Source organism: Aricia agestis, chromosome 5, assembly GCF_905147365.1.
Source record: "Aricia agestis chromosome 5, ilAriAges1.1, whole genome shotgun sequence".
NCBI lineage: Eukaryota > Metazoa > Arthropoda > Insecta > Lepidoptera > Lycaenidae > Aricia > Aricia agestis.
Genome location: NC_056410.1, coordinates 17,041,952 through 17,063,706, shown reverse-complemented (window position 1 = coordinate 17,063,706; position 21,755 = coordinate 17,041,952). Strand labels below are relative to the sequence as shown.

Here is a 21,755-nt window from a genome sequence, read left to right as displayed (position 1 = left end):
GATTGGAGTAATTTAAGAAGGAATTAATCATTCATTCAAATCATTTACTCTAGCGTTTAACTTACTTGGACGCTATAACTCTGAGTTGTTCTTCGGGGCTGGGCAACCTGTGGTCAATGGGTTCGTCGTCTCCCGACCCACACTCGGAGAGCTCGTCTGGAGTCAGGGTGACGCAGCTCGTGATCCTCATGGAAGCGTCTGGGAGCGCCGTTACATCGCCAATAGCCTCCTTCGACGTCCATTTTCGAAGTTGCTCTACGACAGCAGGCTGGAATGAGATGGTCAATATTTTACATTGTGTATAAGCACAGAATACATATTATTAGTACAAGTAGTATTTAGTAAAAATATTGTGTAGAATTCCATCTCCTACAAGTATTGTGCGATTTCAGAACAGTTCAATCTGTCCCCAGAATGTAGGTTACGTTAGGAAACTAGGCCAATGCAAAATCAAACATCTGGACCTGAATGACCATTATCTAAAAAAATTAGAAAAACATCTTACATCGGAGAAATAAAAGCATACAGTCAGTTGTCCTACTGACAATAACTCTGTGTATTTAATGCTGTTCAAACTTACAATGTGCGTTTCGATTTCCACATCAACTTTGCGGCCGATCCTTCTTCTTTTTGTAGTCAGCACGGGAGTACAGAGAAGATATGGGGAATGTTGCGAGTCTCGTCTCAGCTCGTCTAGTATGGACCGTGATAGGCGATCTGTGGTCGCCTTCTCGTATAAGTTGCGTAAGCTCGCTGGCCTGAAACGCATTGTGGTAGTTTTATGCGTCGTTATAAGATTAACGTTGTTCTTTATGGACGGATCGATGGAAAACAGTTGCGGCTTTTAATTGTACTTTTAACGGGACTTTAACTTTTACACTTAAGTTGATTGAAATCGTTTATGCTTGAAATTATTTTGAATCTTGATATAAATTGCCTCGAATTAAGCAGATACATTTTTAAACTTAATTTAATTTTGATTTGATTTGAGGTTTCATTAAATTTTTAACTTACCGTGTGTCTGGCGTGAAAATCCCTTTCAGTAGAGTGTGCGTAGCCGTGTAGTGGACTTTGCGTAGCGCAAAGTCTGACAGGCTGCCCTCCGCTGTAACAACAAAAAATTTCAAGTCAATACAGATGTAAATGCAAATGTGAGGTTTTAGGAAGGATGTTCATGAATTCAAGAGAAGACTCACTCTTATTCACTCATCATATATTCACTCCTACATATTATAAAACATAATGTTATGTTATAGATATATACAGTATCATATTTTTCGAAGACAGATTTATCATACGGTTGCATACTTAAACGCAACTTAGGTTACAATCATTGTTATTTATAGCAACTATTCTTTAAACTGTCTAGACATTTGGAAAGCTGGGTTGGATTAATTTAATAACATCGATTCAATAAAATATGAAGTTAATAAATTATCTGCCATAAAGACTTGAATTTAGGGGGCGTGACGTGCCGTGAGTCGTGACTGAACGAATTTCGATTCCCACCATAAAAAATTCTCAGAAATTGTGATGGATTTCCATTCATTTCGATCTCAAACATTTATAAGGACAGCAGTAAAATTTTACGTCTCGTTATTTACTTTGTTTTATTGTTTAAGTACTTAAGATTGGTGTGGCAAGCAACAGCGATGAAGATAAAAATCAATCTTCTCCTACTCAGCGGGGCTAAAATGGTCACATTTGGCAATTCCTCTCAATCAATTCAGCAAACGAATTGTCAAAACTGTCAAACTGACAAATGTCAAATCAGTACAAAAATACAGAAATGAATTGCAAGCAGAGTTGCATTTTGCGGTTTTAGAAAAATGAATCATATTATGATTCATATCATGATTCTTCAAAGCGACCATTTTAGCCCCGCTGTAATAGATAAAGGTATTTTTTCGTCATTAATGCCTTCGTTTGCGACAAGTAATGGGATAGATTTCGGTCCACATAAGGATTCTTCATACAACCTTTATGTGGACCGAAGCTCTACCTAAGCTATAAATGAATTTTTAAACCAAAACAATCCAATGAAATATTCACATTCTATCTAACATACGATATCTGGAATCCATTCTGAACCTTTAGCTATTGGCAATTCAAATAGTCTCCGCAGGAAACTAGTTTCATATACCCACAGATAGTCAATCGCATAGCATCGGATAGCAATAAGAAAAGTGGGCTCATTGTATCCGTGGCCTTGGCTTGGCGATGGCCTTACGCGTCCACGAGGCCAACGCACGCGGCTTCGTGTGTGGGGTATTAACCTGCATTCATGGTAGGTAATAGATAACAATTATACCTCCATTCATTTTATCTCTGGGTTATTACGTATCTTAGGAATCGATTGGTATCATTTGACCTTACAGTAATTAAGACGATAAATAATAATTATTATGTGTTTTACGTAGCTCTACAATTTATGAATTTATGTACATTAGGTGTAACTTCTCAAAGCCTTGATTTAGAAATTTAATCTTTAATCTTCAATCTCAAAAGATACATTTTTTTCATTTTCCTGGCCGCAATTCGGCGAGTAGGTACGTCGTAGAATTTTAACATATTGTTGTTCATCGACAAAATTGCTTTCGGGTTAGATTAACTTATGAGGGATCATAAAGCTGAAAGGTAAAGTAGGTTGAGTAATATGTGGCCACATAACCCCAAACAAAGGCCCAAGATGTCCACCGCCCCACGAAACAATGTAATATTCAACGAAACTTCAAAGCCAATTTTATCCTACATTTTCCTGAAAATTAAGTTAGCCAGTTAATTTAATTAATTATTATGTTCTCCCTTACAGGAATGGACTTTGTAAAGTAAATAAGGCTAATTTTATCTCGAATTTCTTACGGAAATGTTTAAATTATTATGAATCCTTCGCAGGCAGCATATTCTGTATAATGTCAAACATTAACGTGCATTTTGCTTATTGTTAAGATAACGATGCTCATTTATCCTGTTAATGCTGTTTACCGCAAACACATACGTTGAATATGAAGAGAAATTACCTACATTATCTATGGGAAGAAAGACAAATCCATCTCGCATTCCTAGCCCGAAGAGTTTTGGTATGAATTTGATAAAAATGCCTGATACTGCCTGATAGTGCCGCCTACAGTTCACTAATATTTATTCTAAGGGCCTGTTTCCCCACTTCCTGATAAGGCTATCCACCAATTAACTTGACAGATCAAGTATGGAGAATCTGTCAAAAAAGTTGTGAATAGCCTATTAGGCACTTTATCAGAAAGTGCCTAATAGGCTAGGTTGTAATTGGGAGAGCCATGCTTCGGCACGAATGGGCCGGCTCGACCGGAGAAATACCACGTTCTCACAGAAAACCGGCGTGAAACAGCGCTTGCGCTGTGTTTCGCCGAGTGAGTGAGTTTACCGGAGGCCCAATCCCCTAGTCCCCTACCCTATTTCCTTCCCTTCTCATCCCTACCCTCCCCTATTACCCTATTCCCTCTTAAAAGGCCGGCAACGCACCCGCAGCTCTTCTGATGCTGCGAGTGTCCATGGGCGACGGAAGTTGCTTTCCATCAGGTGCTCGTTTGCCCCCTTATTTCATAAAAAAAAAGTGGTGAAACAGGCTCTTAATGTGTTTCGTCGAATTCTTGTATTCCTAACTGCCGAATAATTCAGCAATTTCAAAATTTCTTTTTTTTCAGATTTTTTTTTCTACTTCTTTGAGTTTTTATGATTTTGACGTAGAAGTTAATTTTATTTCAATAACATTAAAATATAAGATGTGAAGTGTACTTGCATTTGCTAGTGAATATTAAACTACGCTTACGCGCAAAATTCCGTTCCAGGATATTAAAGATTATAGAGCTATTTAAATTAATAAGAGTACCTGTCCAGATTCCTGCGCTAATCCGCCCGAGGCAAGGAAAGTCCCCCAGGTCACGACTAAGGGTCCGCAAGGACGAGAGATTGCACAACTGGTTTATCATTCCATCACAGTCCACAGACCACACCATTATTATAAATGAAAACTATTTTTATAGGAAATTTTGATTGAGTCTAAAATTGTTATCTATACATAAATAAAACAAAGTCGCTTTTTAGTCCCTTTGTTCTCTTTAATCTTTAAAACTGCGCAACGGATTTTGATGATTCTTTCAGTGTTAGATAGCCCATTTATCGAGGAAGGCTATAGGATATATTTTATCATGTTAAAACTAATAGGAGCGAAGAAATAGAGGAAAATGTGGAAAAAACGGGGAAAATTATTTGAAAGAGCTAACTTCAACGCGCTAATCTCAGGAACTACTGGTCCGATTTGAAAAATTCTTTCAGTGTTAGATAGCCCATTTATTGAGGCTATAGGCTATATTTTATTACGCTAAGACTAATAGGAGAATGTGGAAAAAACGGGGGAAATTATTTGAAAGGGCTTATCTCGCGAACTACTGGAGCAATTTTTATGTTATTTGGCACATATAAGAAGTAGACCACGTGAAGGATCATAGGCTATCGATTTTAATCATTTTTGCAGTGGCTATATATTTTTAATCCGTGCGACGCCGGGGCGGGTCGCTAGGAGATACTTACATATTATTATTAGAAGAGATATAGAATCTATCCTGAAAGTTACAGTTTTGGAAGAACAATCAAGCAGCCCGTTCAACGCGCGGCGGCGCGCCCAAAGAAGGAATGATATTTTCCGACTCTTTATTACCTTCTTTATTTTTTACTTGTCTTACATTTTGTCTCCTACTCTATATCTCTTAATAATAATTTACTTCATGCTATCACAGTTACTTTATTATAACACCGCAAATTCTTTATCACGCCGCAGTCGTCAGATAAACATTTATAGTGATTGTTTCGGTGATAATTTTTACAAGAAAAGCCATAAAAACTTTATCGTGTATCTTTGGGCGACCGGCGTTAAAAATTTATGGCCCCAACTTGAAAAGATCCGAATCCTTCGCGGAGATTTTACCAAAGATTTATCGTGTGACGATTTCCCGAACAAGTGGAGTGACAAACTCTTCTGATAAAAGTCCAGAAACAGTTATTACATATATCCATTACCTTATAAGGCTCATGAGTCATACAGGCTGTAACAAAACTAAGTGATAATACGTGGGAGAGCCATGCTTCGTCACGAATGGGCCGGCTCGACCGGATAAATACCACGTTCTCACAGAAAACCGGCGTGAAACAGCGCTTGCGCTGTGTTTCGCCGAGTGAGTGAGTTTACCGGAGGCCCAATCCCCTACCCTATTCCCTTTCCTACCCTCCCCTATTCCCTTCCCTTCCCTACCATCCCCTATTACCCTATTCCCTCTTAAAAGGCCGGCAACGCACATGCAGCTCATCTGATGCTGCGAGTGTTCATGGGCGACGGAAGTTGCTTTCCATCAGGTGACCCGTTTGCTCGTTTGCCCCCTTATTTCATAAAAAAAAAAAACATGAGGTAGTGTTTGTGTTCTATAAATGTACGGTTTAATGTAAAATTAGCAACACTAAAAGAGTTACTTCTGAATTCTATGTTTCAACCAGAAAACTCAGCGCTGCCACTTTCACAGTGAACTTATACCTGTGACATAAATTATATTATATTATTTTATTGCTACTATAGCCTGCAGCAGGAAATGTGTTAACGTACCTTATACTTGTTAATGTTGATGATCTGAATGTAAAGCTTTGTGATATTGAAAAATTTACTTCTTTAAATTCACAATAAATATTCATAGCGTCCTTTAATTTTTTCTGAATTAGTTTCTTAGTTCCCGCTTTTATTTCATGGAATTTAATCAAAGTCGGTCCATCAATATGTATGCGATGTCGTCGGATTGACGTTCTTGCAAATGGACGATCGGTCTGAGTCATTCGTCTCCATTCGTGTATTTTTGGATCGGGAATGTAGTGGCAAATGAATTTATTTCAGTAAATATTACTAATCAATAAATCGAAACAATCGAAAAAGAACATAGGATAATGTTCTTTTTCGACGTACTCGAAACTTTGTTTTTCAAATTGATTTTGCTGTTGGATGCTGGATATAATTGGATATACTTAGCATGTATTTCAGTAGCATATTAATAATAATAATAATAAAACATTTATTCATGAACTATGGACATTACACCACACTACATTACCAGAAAAAAAAAACAAAAAAAAAAAACAGAACAGTTAAAATGATGTTGACAAGGCAATACAAAACAGTAGTCTAATATAAACTGTAACTAGCCTAACTAAGAATGAACAAAAAATAAAAATAAGAAAAGTAGCAAGTAACAAATATTTCAATTATAACTTAGCAAGCAAGAGTGTTATGGGAAGGTAGGAGGTGTAATGCTCAAGCCATTGAAATGGAGTCCACTCAGGTAAAACGACTATGGATAACCACAGTCCCTGATATTCTGTGGATCCAAACTGTCAGGCGCAAAATAGACCACCCAAGGCTACAGTGTCGCAATTTAAAAATAAATTATGCAAAATGTTTCAGATAATAATAATATACAAGCAGACTTATGTAATATAATAAATAAAATATATAAAAAGAACTAAAATCTTAAATCACATATGGCATGCAATAATTTATGTGAGGTAACTTACGTTATACGTAATCTCAATATTATATTTTAACTCTGATCCAATAAAACAATAATCGAATATTGATTTGGAGAAGTTCAAAATTGGTTTGTTAATATAGGCGAAGGCTTTTTGCAAAGGAACCATTTTGTTGATCAAAAGGTACACTGGTTTTAAACTACGAACTAAAGTTCTCCGAAAACAAAGTGTATTGTGGTAAGTCGCCTGACAGTAACGGAAAGTAACTTTGTTACCGTTTCAGAAGTTTGGCTTCAAGTAAATGACATACATAATTGTTCATGAGTCTAAGAGGAAAACTATTTTAACCTTCAAGGATTTCTTGCTAAAACTCATACAAGTTGTAATGGATGAGAGATTTGACTATAGGTGACTAATTAGTCAATTGACGATACAATGTGTGTACTTACTACTTATCAAATGAAATGTAGGTATTTTAGAAAATACTATTACCTAATTGACTACAATTTATTTTAAAATATTCAAAAATCACGAAAACTCATTTTATAATGCGTTACCTGTTTACTGACGCTTATAATAATGTTTATGTTATTATTTCTTGATTAGAACTTCGTGGTCACCCTGCGCACAAAATAAGAAGGCTAACGAACAAAATCTCAGGACGTAAAGTTGTAAAAAAGTCGTAATATAAACCCAGAACTCCAAGACTTTATGAAAAATATAAGTATTGTTCAAATACGGCCTCCAATCTCGGAATTAGCCTCTTTCTTGGAAACTTCGCGCTCTACATTTTCCACAGCTCTAAAAATACGTAATACAATGTCTTTTCAAGGTGTTCTAGTTTGAAAAAATTGTCGCCAGGCATATTCAGACTCTATTTTTTTAGGTAATCTTTTACGTAGTTTTAGTAAAGTCAGCCAAATTCGACGGAGTTTGCGAGTTTCCTGAAAACTGAATAAACTTTCTTTTGCCATCTTTTTTACCAGGCATTAGGAATACTATTTGTAGGCATTTTGTAGTTGGACGACCTCTGTGGCTCAGTTGGTGGGCTGTTGGTAGCTCAAGCCGGGGGTCGCGGGTTCGAATCCCTCGGCGGGATTCGAACCCGCGACCCCCGGCTTGAGCTACCTTTATAATATGATACACATATTATGTGTATCATATTATAAAGATCTTAAATACCTATATTATGTATAGTATAAAAGTATTACATATATTTCCGTTGTCTGACACCCGCAACACAAGTCCTTCAGGTACTTACCACGTGGCCAGACTGACGTGGTGTGGCGTCCATAGATAAAAAAAAAACTTCGATAGCGTGATGCAGGATTGATGCACTACTTATTCCGCCATAAGACATTAAAACAGACAGTGTTAGTTGTTTAATCGTTCAGCCCTGGAAGTTGGCATCAGATATTTATCAATTGTACAAGTTGACACTATAGAGTCAGCTAAGGTTGCATTGGCGCGACAAAGGTGGTTGTTAGTAACGGTGTGTAATTGCGGGCCCGGCAGGTGTGAAGGCGCATTTGTCTCGACCACCGACCAGCCCTCTATTACAGAAAGTACACTTTCCCAATCAAATTAATCTTTGTTCAATATCAAGCTATGTTTATAATCTCTAATCGCTGTATGCCTTTGTTTAAAGTATGTTTACTACTCCCTTATTAATAAGAAGATCGCTGTTTATAATTTCTAATCGGTGTCTACCTTTGTTTACAATGTTAACAATGTCGTCTGTCAAGTGTAAAGCCAATTTTGTAACGTACCAGGCAAGGGCAAAACATTGTAGATTTATAATCTGTAAGTAACACTACTATGTGGTTTTTTTATTTGTCACTATTCGAACCTTTTTAAGTTGCTTATTAAATACTAGATGACACCCGCAACTCCGTTGCGCCAAAATTAGTTTATCGAGCGGAAACCGTACATTTTCCGGGATGAAAACTATCCTATGTCCTTTCTCGAGACTCAAAGTATCTTCATGCCAAATTTCAGCAAAATCGGTTCAGCGGTTCGAGCGTGAAGAGGTAACAGACAGACAGACAGATAGACACACTTTCGCATTTATAATATTAGTATGGAAGTATGGATTCATTCACCTTACTATTGAACACTACTTCTACAATTTCATCGCTCGTAGTTTCTTAACGAACAGTTTTTACTTCGTTTACAAAAAAGTGCGCCTTGAAAAATAATACGGGCCCGCATCGTTAAAACTGCAACACCGAGCTATAAATTATGCTTTATTTATTGTGCTCGTACTCCATATTCTACTGGGTTTATGGGTTCAGTTCTGAAGAGTATAATAAAAGTTATAACATAAGTGGCTCCAATAAAAATTAAGAATATTATAATTTGAGGGATTTGAAATGGTCTACCTAATCTTCGAATTTTAATATGATCTTTTACAAATTAAATGATTTGTTTTGTGGGCTTGCTTGCCTGCAAAAAGTGTTACTTACGTAACTTAAAAATAGAGAACACAATTTAAATGTTTCTTATTTCTCAAGTCTATCTTCTATAGTACAATTCTATTTCTATTGTACAGAACAAGCTCGGGAAGTATTTAGAGATATTCAACTACGCTTCGCGGATGGGTCTAGAATTTATAAGTCTATTCTTATCTCCTAAAGGTCAACAATTAACATTCCTTTGCGTATTTTTTTTTTGAAAAACGAGAATTTTAAATATTAAATTTTATATAGCCATTATTGCTGTTTTACGTTCTGTAACATTTTGAACTTTTTAAATCTCCAACATACCACAAAATAGATACACTATGAATCAGCTATATACAGATGTGATAGTTCGTAAACAATTTCTGTTCTTGTCTATAAAGCTACTTTTCTAACGTATCAGACAGGGACAAAACAACCTATAAGTATGACAGCCATATTATAAGAGCAACAGGAAGAGACGGTACCGGTTCCAGAACCGCGGGTAGTCAGTCATACTCGTAGTAAGGCAAAAACTAACCCCGACTAATTAACTGGATTTCAGAGCCGATAGAGATCCTTTAGGAAATACGCTTTTTGCCAGCAAATAGAGTTATCACTTGTCAGATTTTACAGGTTCTGTTGGCCTTTAAGATCTGCATTGGTAGAAGAATAACAACCACACTTTGACGGGGCGCAGCGGGCGCAGAGCAATGCAGCCGTCCCTCATTTTCCATTTTCTTTTGACCGGTTGCGCACTCAGTTAAAACATAAATGGAAAATCCTACCGCCTTTCATCACGTGTGCTATCCAAAAATTTTAAGCCAGATTGAGATAATTGATAGAATACAAGTAATTAAATAAATACAAAACCAGACACAAAGAAGTCCAAAGTCTTTTAAAATTGTAAGGAAAACATCTAATTTTCCGGACAACTAAGTCAGTGTCCATTTATACGTGGACCCTCGGCAGCCCTGCGTGCAAGACCAGTTATGCGGAAAAACGCAGCCTTATTAGCATTCTTGAGTGATAACATTGTAAGCCCCATCACATTAAGCCAAAGGACTTACGTATAGCCATAAATTTCGCTAAACAAAAGAGGATTCCGGGATGACTTGTAAAATTAATTTTGCGGTTTTTGTGGACGGAATTTCAACAAATCGTCGTTGCAATCAGTACCAGTTTAAATGTTCAGTGAGATTATAAAGTAAATTAAAATAAACTGTTGGACAACATAATAATATTATTTGTTCGGTAAACGCCTGAGCATTTTGGTCATTGGCATAAACGTATACATGTTGGTGAGAAAACGTCTAAGCATTTTGGGCATTTATAGGAGTTATCTCCTATAAATCCATACAGATAGGAATGTCTCAAGGTGTTTAGACATCTATGGACTTAAACAAATGCCCAAAATTGACGTGTTATAATGTTACCGTGAATGAAAATACAAGAATACACCGAAGCTCCATAACAATTTCCCGTTTTAAAGTAACGTTTTCACGTTAAAATGTATGCGAAACAGGAAGATGTCAGTGACCGCATACAATTCGACGCGCTATCCGCGACTTGAAGTAAAATTGATTTAAATGCGGGCAATCGCATCCGAGGCGGGTTCCGTGTACTTCTTATGTGGAATATGAATGTGTGCTAACTAGGAAGAACTGGAAAACTAGGATTCTAGAGTTTTAACATCGAATAGTAGACAAAGTTGTATGCATCCTGATTAACGTAGATTTACTGCTTTGGTGAATTAGGATTTTAGAGTTTTCAAGTCTGAATAGTGCTCAGACGATAATAAGCATCTTGATTAAAGTTAAGTTGGTGCTCTGGAAAACTACGATTTTTGAGTTTTAAGGTTTGAATAGCGATGATATAATATGAAGTTATATTAATGCATCTTAATTAAAGTTAAGTTAGTGCAATGGAAAACTAGGATTTTAGAGTTATGAATATTGATACTTAAACGACAGACAAAGTTACATTAATACAGCCTTAGTTCATTCTTTGAAACCTAGGATTTCGGAGTCTGACTCTGCAGAAGGTTATATTAATGCATCTTAGAGCATTCCGCGCTTTAAAATATTAGGGCTCGACTATAAGAAATGAGGGGTTTATTGCCCGGATGAAATTTATCTTCATTTGGTTGAATGCGAAAGTTTGAGTATAAAAGGGATGGTCTATAAATAAGGAAGTTTGCGATGAACAATCGAGGCTGGGGTGATCATTGGCGTGGCTGATAATATCGGAGGCTCGTTAGGGTCTATAAAATACAACCACAACGCTAGACGAACACATTTTGCAGGTAATTGCCAACATGGGTGAGGATTTTGAAACCTTTAAAGCGAGGAAATGGTTACCGAAAACATATTCTTGCGATTTAAGTCGATAGCAAAGTAAAACGTCGAGGCATCCAATGCAATTCCTGAAGATGTTCGTGCAATGCTATCCGCAGAATTCGTTTGTGTTGGTATGCACTGCTCCTTACCTACCTAATTTATTTTACGTTTGTATATAAAATCCTTTGTGAGTCGCAATTTCGTTGGGTCTAAAACCGTTTGTCCATTTACATTTTTGCGGGTTGAAAGTGGTTGAAACTGAGGCATAAAAATTCATTCATCAAAACCACTTTTACGACTTAACCGTAAAGAACCAGACATACACTTGCTGTTCATTATAATATAGGAATTTATTATTTAACAACTTCAGAGCCTCTATAATCAAAATAACGAGGCACTTAATTTCATACAAATTTTGATTTTTTTGGAGACTTTTTTAATGTAATAAAGGGGCAAACGAGCAAGCGGGTCACCTGATGGAAAGCAACTTCGCCCATGGACACTCGCAGCATCAGAAGAGCTGCAGGTGCGTTGCCGGCCTTTTGAGAGGGTAATATGGGAGGGTAGGGAAGGAAATAGGGTTGGGCTTCCGGTAAACTCACTCACTCGACGAAACACAGCGCAAGCGCTGTTTCACGCCGGTTTTCTTTGAGGCCGTTTCTCCGGCCGAGCCGGCCCATTCGTGCCGAAGCATGGCTCTCCCACGTCACAAATTTTTAGTTTAGTTTATTATGTCGCCGTTTGGTGATCCTAATTCTGAAGTTAAACCTGTACTTGTGTCTTGAAGGCATTATGTCTATCGAAGGCATTACGATCACCGAAGCGGCATAAGGTAAAATTACATCGACGTCAACGGCCCGGTGCTTCCATATTGGTTTGCGTACGAGGGTAGGGAAGCCAGAAATGTGGGTTCAAGACGACGAAAAATGTTCGCCCAAACGAGATTTCACAAACTGGTTCCCCGATCAATCTTGCGTGAAAAGATTGCAGGAAATCACTTGTTTGTGAGAAAATTTTATTCGCGGACGTGATCCAATATGGTGGACGGTGGTATTTATTTTTTTATTTTTTTTATTTTATATTCAGAAGGCTTACAGACTAATTACTTAAATAGCTAATACAATAATTTAGATAAACAAATAGCTAATTACAAGCCTCCACATGTATACTAACTACTACTTGTTCTAACTCAGGAATAATTTTTAAGTAAGTATACTTAACATAATCTATACTAAAAGTGTAGACAACGGGGAAGGACATAAATATTTATTCTCTAGATTCTAGAAACACGTTGAAATTTTCTTTCTATTAGTAAAAAGACAATTTCAATAAAGGTTTTCTGTTTATAAAATTGTCTTTTTACTCAATTTAAACAACATTGCCGCAAGAGCTCCAAAAAGAGTACCTTTATATAAAATTGATTTATGATACAGAAAACAGGAAATAGTTGCTCCCGGACCGGTTACTCCTGAAATTGAGACAGTTACAATTTGTGGGAGTTTATGTGAGGAGATGAGGACTGAGGTGACATAGTACGATATACGGGGACATCGCCATTTTATTTATCGTTTATTTTTATACAGTCGTAGTCGTAAAACACAGGTAGGAGACCTGAAACCCTAGCCAACACGTTTTCTATATTGCTTGAATTGCTTCTTTATAATAAAAATGTATGGTATTGAGTATTGACATAATCGTTAGATAGTTTTTTTATTTAATTCGACTTATGTCATATGTAAATTAACTGCAGTCGGATCTATACATATAATAAAATCGTAGGAAAGTCAATTCTGTACATTGAAATTTTTTGAAAAATAATACTTGCGACGTGATCTACAGTCGATATAGAAGCTAGAAATATAGTTTTTAGAATTTTTGTCTGTTTGTCTGTATGTATGTCCGGGATAAACTCAGAAAGTACTGGATGGATGGATCATATCGCTAAAACGGTGCGTTGTAGAGAAAAAAAGTGCTGTACGCAATGAAAGCTCATAAAATTTCCTACAAATTTCTCCTTTACACTTTGTATCTATCTCCACTCCTTTTCTTGCTATGAGCTTTTATCTCTCTTATCTTTACAGATTTCGAGTGTCGATTGATTTATATGCAGCGAGCTTCAGCACCGGTCGTCTCTTCGTCTCTTGGGGGGGGGCTGCGCCCCCCCATACCCATTCCCCCCCTCCTTAAAATTGTCTATTAATTGTATAAAATTGTATAAAACTATTTCACGGAGTTATATTTATTTTTTGAAGAAAAAAGTTAAAAACTAAACAAAACATACGGTTTTCGAGTGTCATTTGATTTGGGGGGGCTGCGCCCCAACTTATAACGAAATGGTATCGTGGCGTTTGTATTGCGTCTTATTTCTCCTTTTTAGGAACAAAGTAAGTCATTTATACATATTATAATAAAATCGTAGGAAAGTCAATTCTGTACATTGAAAATTTTTGAAAAATAATACTTGCGACGTGATCTACTATGCTGACGCGGACGAAGTCGCGGGCACCAGCTAGTATCAAATATATCGAGAATAAAAGGACTCAAGAATATTTAACAGGCAAACAATTAAACCTTTCCTCATTAGTTTAAATTTAGATAAATAACACGCAACGCAGAATTTAAACGTTGTTCCAATTTTTTTTTTAACTTCTTTTTACCAACTCCCAAAAAAGAATATCATACAACTTTTCACAACAACAGCTTCAATCATTGTGGACTACATTTCCCTGTCCTATGAAGTGTGAGAAATACAGGACGTTTGAAGCATTGAATAACTTGCTCTTATTCTAGAAACAGTTGGAAATTCTGTTTGTATAGCTATTAGCTTTGAACAATATTGAATCGGCATTCAAGACGACATCTTATACTATATAATAGAACCACGTATAGATGGTAGGAGGGTGGTAGGCACTTAGTTTTAAGGAAATGTGGACGCAGGTGCAAAGTAAATTTTTGAGCTGTATATAGTACATACTTGATTTTATTTAAAATAACTAACGTTAAACACCTACTGAAGTGACAAGATGACGACAGGGATTAACAAATCTATAAACGACATTTGATTGGTTAATAAAAGAGCTAGAGAAAACATAAACTCCTTTAAAAACACCTTAGAAACCGGGTATAATGTGACGGCATACGTCTTTTTGGCTTTTTTACAAAAACTGATGAAGAAAACTATGAGTGGAACCTTTATCTATATTTGTCTTGAGCAGATGAGTAAACAACATCAAAAACTTTTACATGTTAGTAGAAGCATAGAAGGTACCACGCTGCTTTATGATTCTTTCCTTGACCGCAGGTTCTGTGATGTCCATATTTAGAGAACTTCAATCATTTTTTAAAAAGGAAGTAGTGGTGACAGGACTAATTTGGTAGTTTTAAAAAAGTACTGTTTGTTATCCTAATCCTGGGCGTTAGTGAAGTTGCATTCGATAATATTGACAGTGAAGTAAAGTATAAAATTTTATATAGTTTGTCAACAGCTAGTAATTAATAAGTTATGTAACTTATTAATTACTAGCTGTTGCCCGCGACTTCGTCCGCGTGGACTTCAGTTTATAGCGCGCGGTGTCAACAAAATTGGTGTCAATGCGTATAGTAATCCTTTTGCTATTGTTTCTAACGTTGAGATTTGAGAAGTAAAGCATTCTTAGACTGTATGCTATGGTGTTTCAAAAGTAGATATTAAAATAATTATATTTAAAAGAAGGTTGCCATTTCTCACCTAAAAAGTTTTTTAGTCACCAAACTTATGAATTTAAAAAATAAAACAGATGCGCCGAAGGTTGGGGACACCGTTATCCAGCCGGCTCCAGGTGTACTCAACCAACAGATAATATATTTCAAGCTACGTCCAGGATAATTATACAGCGCTCTACAAATAAATATACGTTTATTTCTGTCCCAGTTGGCAATTTTTTGTAGGTGAAGTATTTTAAATAAATCCAGGGTCATAGGGTAGCGAAATAAAAGTAATTAATCAGTATACATATTATAATAGCAGTTAAATTAGTGGTTAAACTTTTTAAAACGTAAACATCTTAAAAAAATAAAAGAGATGGACGTTTTGGTAAACCAAAACGTCCACCTCTTTTATTTTTTTTTCTTTGTTCGTCGAGATTAATTTGGCTGTCGAATTTAATTTGGGCACTGCTTACTATAATACTTCAAATTATAGTATTCACCGATATTATCACAAGGGCGATTTTGCTTTGCATTAAAGATCGAACAATGTAGAAAAGTGCAATCGAACTTACTCCTTATTCTTGGTGAAAAAAGGTCAAGCCTTGCAAAGTGCACTATGCACCTTAAAGTTGTTCAGGCAATACACGCTTTTGGAACAAAGACGAATGCGTGAGTACGTGAAAAGAAGCAAAAACCGGCGAAACAAGTCGGATTCTTACATTAAGGGTTTCAGTTTAAGTTTATAATATTTTCTATAGAGAACTTTCTTTCATAGTTATTATATTGAGGGTTTCAAATAGGTAGGTATATGTAATATGCTTCATATTTGATTGGTAGTTAGAGCTGCAACAGAAATACCATATTAATCGCCTGTGAAAATGTCGACTACCTAGATATCAGTTAACTATGGAGCGAAGTCTAGTTAAAAAGTCCTTAAGTGACATTTTACCTACAGAGCCCTAAAAACGTTAGAAACGAACTACAATAGCTATATTATTTATATGCTCACACCGCACGAGACAAGGTATTTTGGTATATTGCTGGTACATATTTTATGATGAAAGATGATGGTACGGTATAAAAATCGATATCAGAGAGATAGATTGAAAAATTGATAGACGTGTGTTATAGCTATTCTGCAGCCTATTTTACAAGAAATTAATCTTCTGGGCACATGATATATGCATATTATATGTGAAGATATTCAGGCAGAAAACAATTATTATTATGTATTTAAAAAAACACTTTACATACTTAGAAGAGTTTGTGTATCATATATGGCAGAGAGTCACACAAAAATGATTTTTCACGAGTAAGAAAACTTTGTATGGTAGAGCATATTATATTATGCCCAGAGCTTATACTTAAGCATCACAGTTTCCTTCAATAGGATTAACAGTGATTATCCTAACTCCTACATTCTAAAATATTATAGGCATTATTGAATACAGTATCAAATTAATAATTCTCGGTGGGCCAATTTAGCAAAAGGGTATGACGGGAAGTATCGTGTAAATTACGCGAACGGGTCGTTATAGCTAGATCGGACCGATAACTTTTACAACTGATAACCTATTAGGGTGATAACTGTGTGTGGTCCTTTCAATTCATCAGAGTATAATCAACATCAGTTTCGAAATCAGAAGCGTTATAGCGATATTTGCTAATATAAGGCCGCCGCCGTAGAAAGCTAGCATAGAATTTGCTAAGACATGAGTGACGTCAAAAATGTCATCTGACTTTGGCTCTCAATTCTCATATTTTACAACTCTAATAGGGGTCAATACGTCTGGACTCTGGAGCAAACCGTGTGTGGGTTTCCTCACAAGGACAAGGAAGAGTGGTCAATAGTCACTACGTCTGGAGCAGACCAAGTGTGGGTTTCCTCCGAAGGTATTTTCCAAAGAGCGAGCAACTTAGGATCTCTATTCTAGACGAGTCTTTAAAGCAGCTTCATCTTTGATGCTCTATTTAATATCGGGTCTTAATTAACTTGAAATGAATTCGAAAATAACTCAGCTTTGAAGTAGCAGAACTAACTCATGACGGTTCTACTACTCTAGAGTAACCCTCTGCTACCCAGATAAACTAGACAGCCCAGGATTTATAAATAGGCCGTATAGGCCGCGGCTAGGGGCGGCAACAGCGGACGAAATCTCGGCGTGCGGCAGATTTTGTACATAGGGCGGCGGAAATAAAGTGGCCTCATAAAAAATATAAATCCGGCATTGGAACTAGATAACTATAATGCATCTACTATTAACTTTTAAACTACTTTAAGTCGTGAACAACAGTAAACGCTCCTTGTAATATGTTAAGGAGGGTTAAATGTGCTTCGTGCACACATAACGTGGTTCGACTTCCTTATGCTTCTATAGTCGGTTGACATGCGGGCAGTAACATTTTGGCGACAGCAGAAATAGAGAGAATTTTCGGACTTTCCCCAAAGGCATGTGTAGAGCGCTTTAGATCTAGAGTCCTATTTTTCGTACATCGCACGTAACTTTTTTATTTTAGGTCTCACTGTATTTAGTCTCACTGTATTTTTACTGGTACACCGTACAGGGTTGATGTTAATTTGTATCAACTGTTTCACGTGACATATTATAATAAAGAGTGATAATTCGATAATACTACTATTTATTGATATTTGTAGAGGATAAAAGGCTCTTATTAACTTGTGTTAGTTTAGTTAATAGTGAATCTAATTAGGGATTATCTCCAATCTAGTAGATACAGCACAGATACACTAGCAACTGTAGCACACTGTATCAAGTCTGGCCTATGTAAATAGGAACACAAAATAGTGCATTAGCGGTCAGACGTTCAAACGCTTTGAAGTGCCGCTGGCCGGCTTACACACAGATATTTATTTTAGAGGATGCCGCAAATCTCACAGAGGCTTTTCTTTCATGTTTGAACTTAACAGAGATAGAACTTGAAACAGAATTGGTAATTTAAATATTGATTGACTGTAAATAAAGGTTTGTGAAAATGAGTAGTAGATAATGAATTTATGCAGTGAAATATTTTTCTTTTAACTTTATAAAGCGTTTGCGCTTGTAGAACTAGAGCGAATAGAATCACAAGCTTAAAAATCTGATATCTGTCTGAAAATACGAGCTACATTGTGGTCTTTGGATATTTTTTAATGAAAATGTTTGGGCGGCATTTCTTTGTCCACATAGATAAAATCTATTTATTTCGTACGATTTAAACTTTGGTTGGTCTTCTCGATTGTATATCTGTGGTAGCTCAAACAATAAGCCTTCACGTTCTCAACACCTCGCCTTTTTAACGTCTTCAACGCCTTTAGGTACGTTTAAAGTTATTTTACCTTTAATAGGCCCTTATTCCTTTAAGAATAAGGATCAGTATGTAACTCTAATATAACAAACTGAAAAGACTATACGTTAAAGCAAATTGAGACAAAATATTTGTTTATCCGTCTGTAAACAGTCGTGCACTTGATATTTAACAGTTCTCGTTTGTCTTTCAAAAACGCATTGTGTTTGGGAAAGAAAGTAAGTATACATTTTAGTTACTAATTAGAATTTTAACTTTTGAGTAATTTAAAAAAAAGTTAACAAGCAAAGATGCTAATATTAGGTATCAACTAAAATGTTACAAATATGAAATTTGGAAGATTTTAAGTGAATAAACACACAATAATATATGATATCATCACTAATTAATAGTAAATATACATGTTACTATACTAATTTATTCGAATATTCAGACTGTTACAAACCCGAGGAAGTGTGACCTTTTTAAAATCTAGTTTTAAGTTTTTTGTGTTCTTAATTTCGTAAACGTATTTCGTGGAATCATTTACATAACTAAGATTCTAGTGATATTGCTTAGTAACTCATAAAAACTACCAAAAAGACAACGTATTCCGTTCAAAATCCTTTTCATCTAAATATATAAAAAAAAAATATTCTCGCTAATTAACGTGCCATTACTTTTCTTTTTTACAATAAAAATGACAATCATTGTATAAATTAGTAAAATATCATGAAGTTTAGTGTCTCGTAATTCGTCGTTTATTCTTTGAAAAGGTTTTTTTTTAATGAAATAAAGGGGGCAAATGAGCAAACGGGTCACCTGATGGAAAGCAACTTCCGTTGCCCATGGATACTCGCAGCATCAGAAGAGCTACAGGTGCGTTTCCGGCTTTTTAAGAGGGAATATGGGGAGGGTAGGGAAAGGAATAGGGGAGGGTAGGGAAGGAAATATGGGAGGGTAGGGAAGGGAAAAGGGTAGGGGATTGGGCCTCCGGTAAGCTCACTCACTCCGCGAAACACAGCAGAAGCGCTGTTTCACGCCGGTTTTCTGTGATCCTTGGTATTTCTCCGGTCGAGCCGGCCCATTCGTGCCGAAGCATGGCTCTCCCACGTCACAAAGGTGTATAGATTACGTCGCCAGAGAACTAAAGTCACCGACTTCGCCCATAGAATTAGCACGCTGAAGTGGAAGTGGGCTGGTCATGTCCTGCAAGCGGGAAGACGGTAGATGGAGCAGACAAGCGTTAGAGTGGAGACCACGCTTAGGCAAACGTAGTGAAAGACCGAGGACGTCCCGCAGGTGACGGTGGACCGACGATTTGAAGAAAGTGGCTGGCAGCGGATGGATGAGGGCTGCTCAAGATCGGAATGGTTGGCGCTTATTGGGGGAGGCCTACGTTCAGCAGTGGACGGCAATTGGCTGATGATGATGATGAAAGATTACGTAGCAACTATTCTTTAATCTGTGGCATAGATAAAAGTAAGAAAAAAGTAAACCAATAACCATGTGGCGGTTAGCCGCCACATGGTTATTGGTTACGTAACGCACAGGAACTTTTGATATAAACCACATGAATCATGCTCGGTCGAACTAATCAACTGTTTACAACGATTTAGTTCGACCAGTTCGACTTTTCGAGCCAAAAATAGAAGTGCACGTGCTGTATGAAACGATTACGCATAATTTATTACCAATTTGCAGTAGAAATTACGAGGTTTTACGGATCAATCGACCTGTTTTAGGGTTCCGTACCCAAAGTGTAAGAACAGGACCCTATTACTGAGACTTCGATGTCTGTCCGTCTGTCTGTCTCAAGGCTGTATCTCAAATACCGCTATAGCTAGACTTCTGAAATTTTCACAGATTGTGTATTTCTGTTGCCGATATAACAACAAATACTAAAAAATATAAAATACAGTTAATATTTAAGGGGGGCTCCCATACAAAAAACACAATTTTTGCCTACTTTCGCTCTATAGCGGTATAACGGAACCCTACGTGCGCGAGTCCGACTCGCACTTGGCCGATTATTTCTCATTTCTTACCAGCAGGATTAGGGATCATATTTTGCTTGAGGGACTCTACTTGATTAACGTTATTATTAAAGTAAGATTTTAACACCTGCAAATCTGTTGCGCCTAAATTGGTTTATCACGCGGGAACCGTACATTATCCGCAACAAAAACTATCCTATGTACTTTCCCGGGACGCAAAGTATCTCCATACCAAATTTCATCAAAATCGGTTACGCGGTTTAAGCGTGAAGATGTAACAGACAGACAGACGCACTCTCACATTGATAATTAATATTAGTATTTAGTATGAATATGCTTGCAGGAGCAACTACTAACTAGGTAGCGTTTAAAAAAGTTTTACGTAAAAGGAAGAAGACAAACTTAATTATTGTTTTAGAGAGAATAAAAATCGGTAATTAAGAGTTATCAATCACACTTATAGGGCTTTATAGAAGCCGACCGACAGTTTCTTATTAGGGCTTCACGAGTTGGGAAAGTGATCTTTAGAATCTGGGTTCTGTCTACCATCGATTTAAACGTGGGGGAGCCATGCTTCGGCACGAATGCGCCGGCTCGACCGGAGAAATACCACGTTCTCACAGAAAACCGGCGTGAAACAGCGCTTGCGCTGTGTTTCGCCGAGTGAGTGTGTTTACCGGATTCCCAATCCCCTACCCTAATCCATTCCCTACCCTACCCTATTCCTTTCCCTTCCAATCCCTACATCCCTACCCTCCCCTATTACCCTATTGCCTCTTAAAAGGCCGGCAACGCACCTGCAGCTCTTCTGATGCTGCGAGTGTCCATGGGCGACGGAAGTTGCTTTCCATCAGGTGACCCGTTTGCTCGTTTGCCCCCTTATTTAAAAAAAAAAATGTCATGATACTGAACCCGAAAAGGGGTTTCAATATAATAATCAACATAGTAACTTATAGGTCACTCGAATAGAAAAAACAATACTCTATCATCATTACTAATATTATAATACATTTTGCGGTAGGGTGTTTGTTACCTCTTCACGCCCAAACCGCTATAGCAATTTTGCTGAAATTTGGTATACAGACAACTTGAGTTCCGAGAAAGGACACAATATGATATTTTGGATCTCGGAAAATGTACGGTTATCTAGTAAAATAATAATCTTAGCTTAAATATTCACCTAAACCTACTGGTACGAGTAGATTTGAATATTTTCTCACTTTAGGAAAAAATACGCATTGCCTTTTCATTCTTACTAGCCAAGTTTCGTTAAGTTTCTATAAAGGCCTTTTTCTGTGTGTTTTAATAACAACTTTCTTAGTAAGGAAAAACAAGCAGAGGAACTGGAACACAGGAATAATGAGTAGGTAGCTAAAATAATATGCGCTTAAGATTCGCAGTGGAATATAATTAATTTACTTAATTAAATAATATTTTTGTTACAAATTAAAATCACGTAATTCTAA

At 36.8% G+C, this 21,755-nt stretch overlaps 1 protein-coding gene across 3 annotated transcripts in view; it reads right to left on the bottom strand.

Moving 5' to 3' along the window:
* The window catches only part of LOC121727361, an 89,988-nt gene that overhangs the window by 7,547 nt on the left and 60,686 nt on the right, over window positions 1-21,755 (bottom strand). For all 3 annotated transcript variants that reach the window (XM_042115151.1, XM_042115152.1, XM_042115153.1), the window contains exons 2-4: window positions 1,015-1,105; window positions 581-758; window positions 66-268 (exon numbers count right to left, since the gene is read on the bottom strand). In XM_042115151.1, coding sequence (XP_041971085.1) covers window positions 66-268; window positions 581-758; window positions 1,015-1,105 — 472 coding nt within the window. The remainder of the gene's footprint in view (window positions 1-65; window positions 269-580; window positions 759-1,014; window positions 1,106-21,755) is intronic.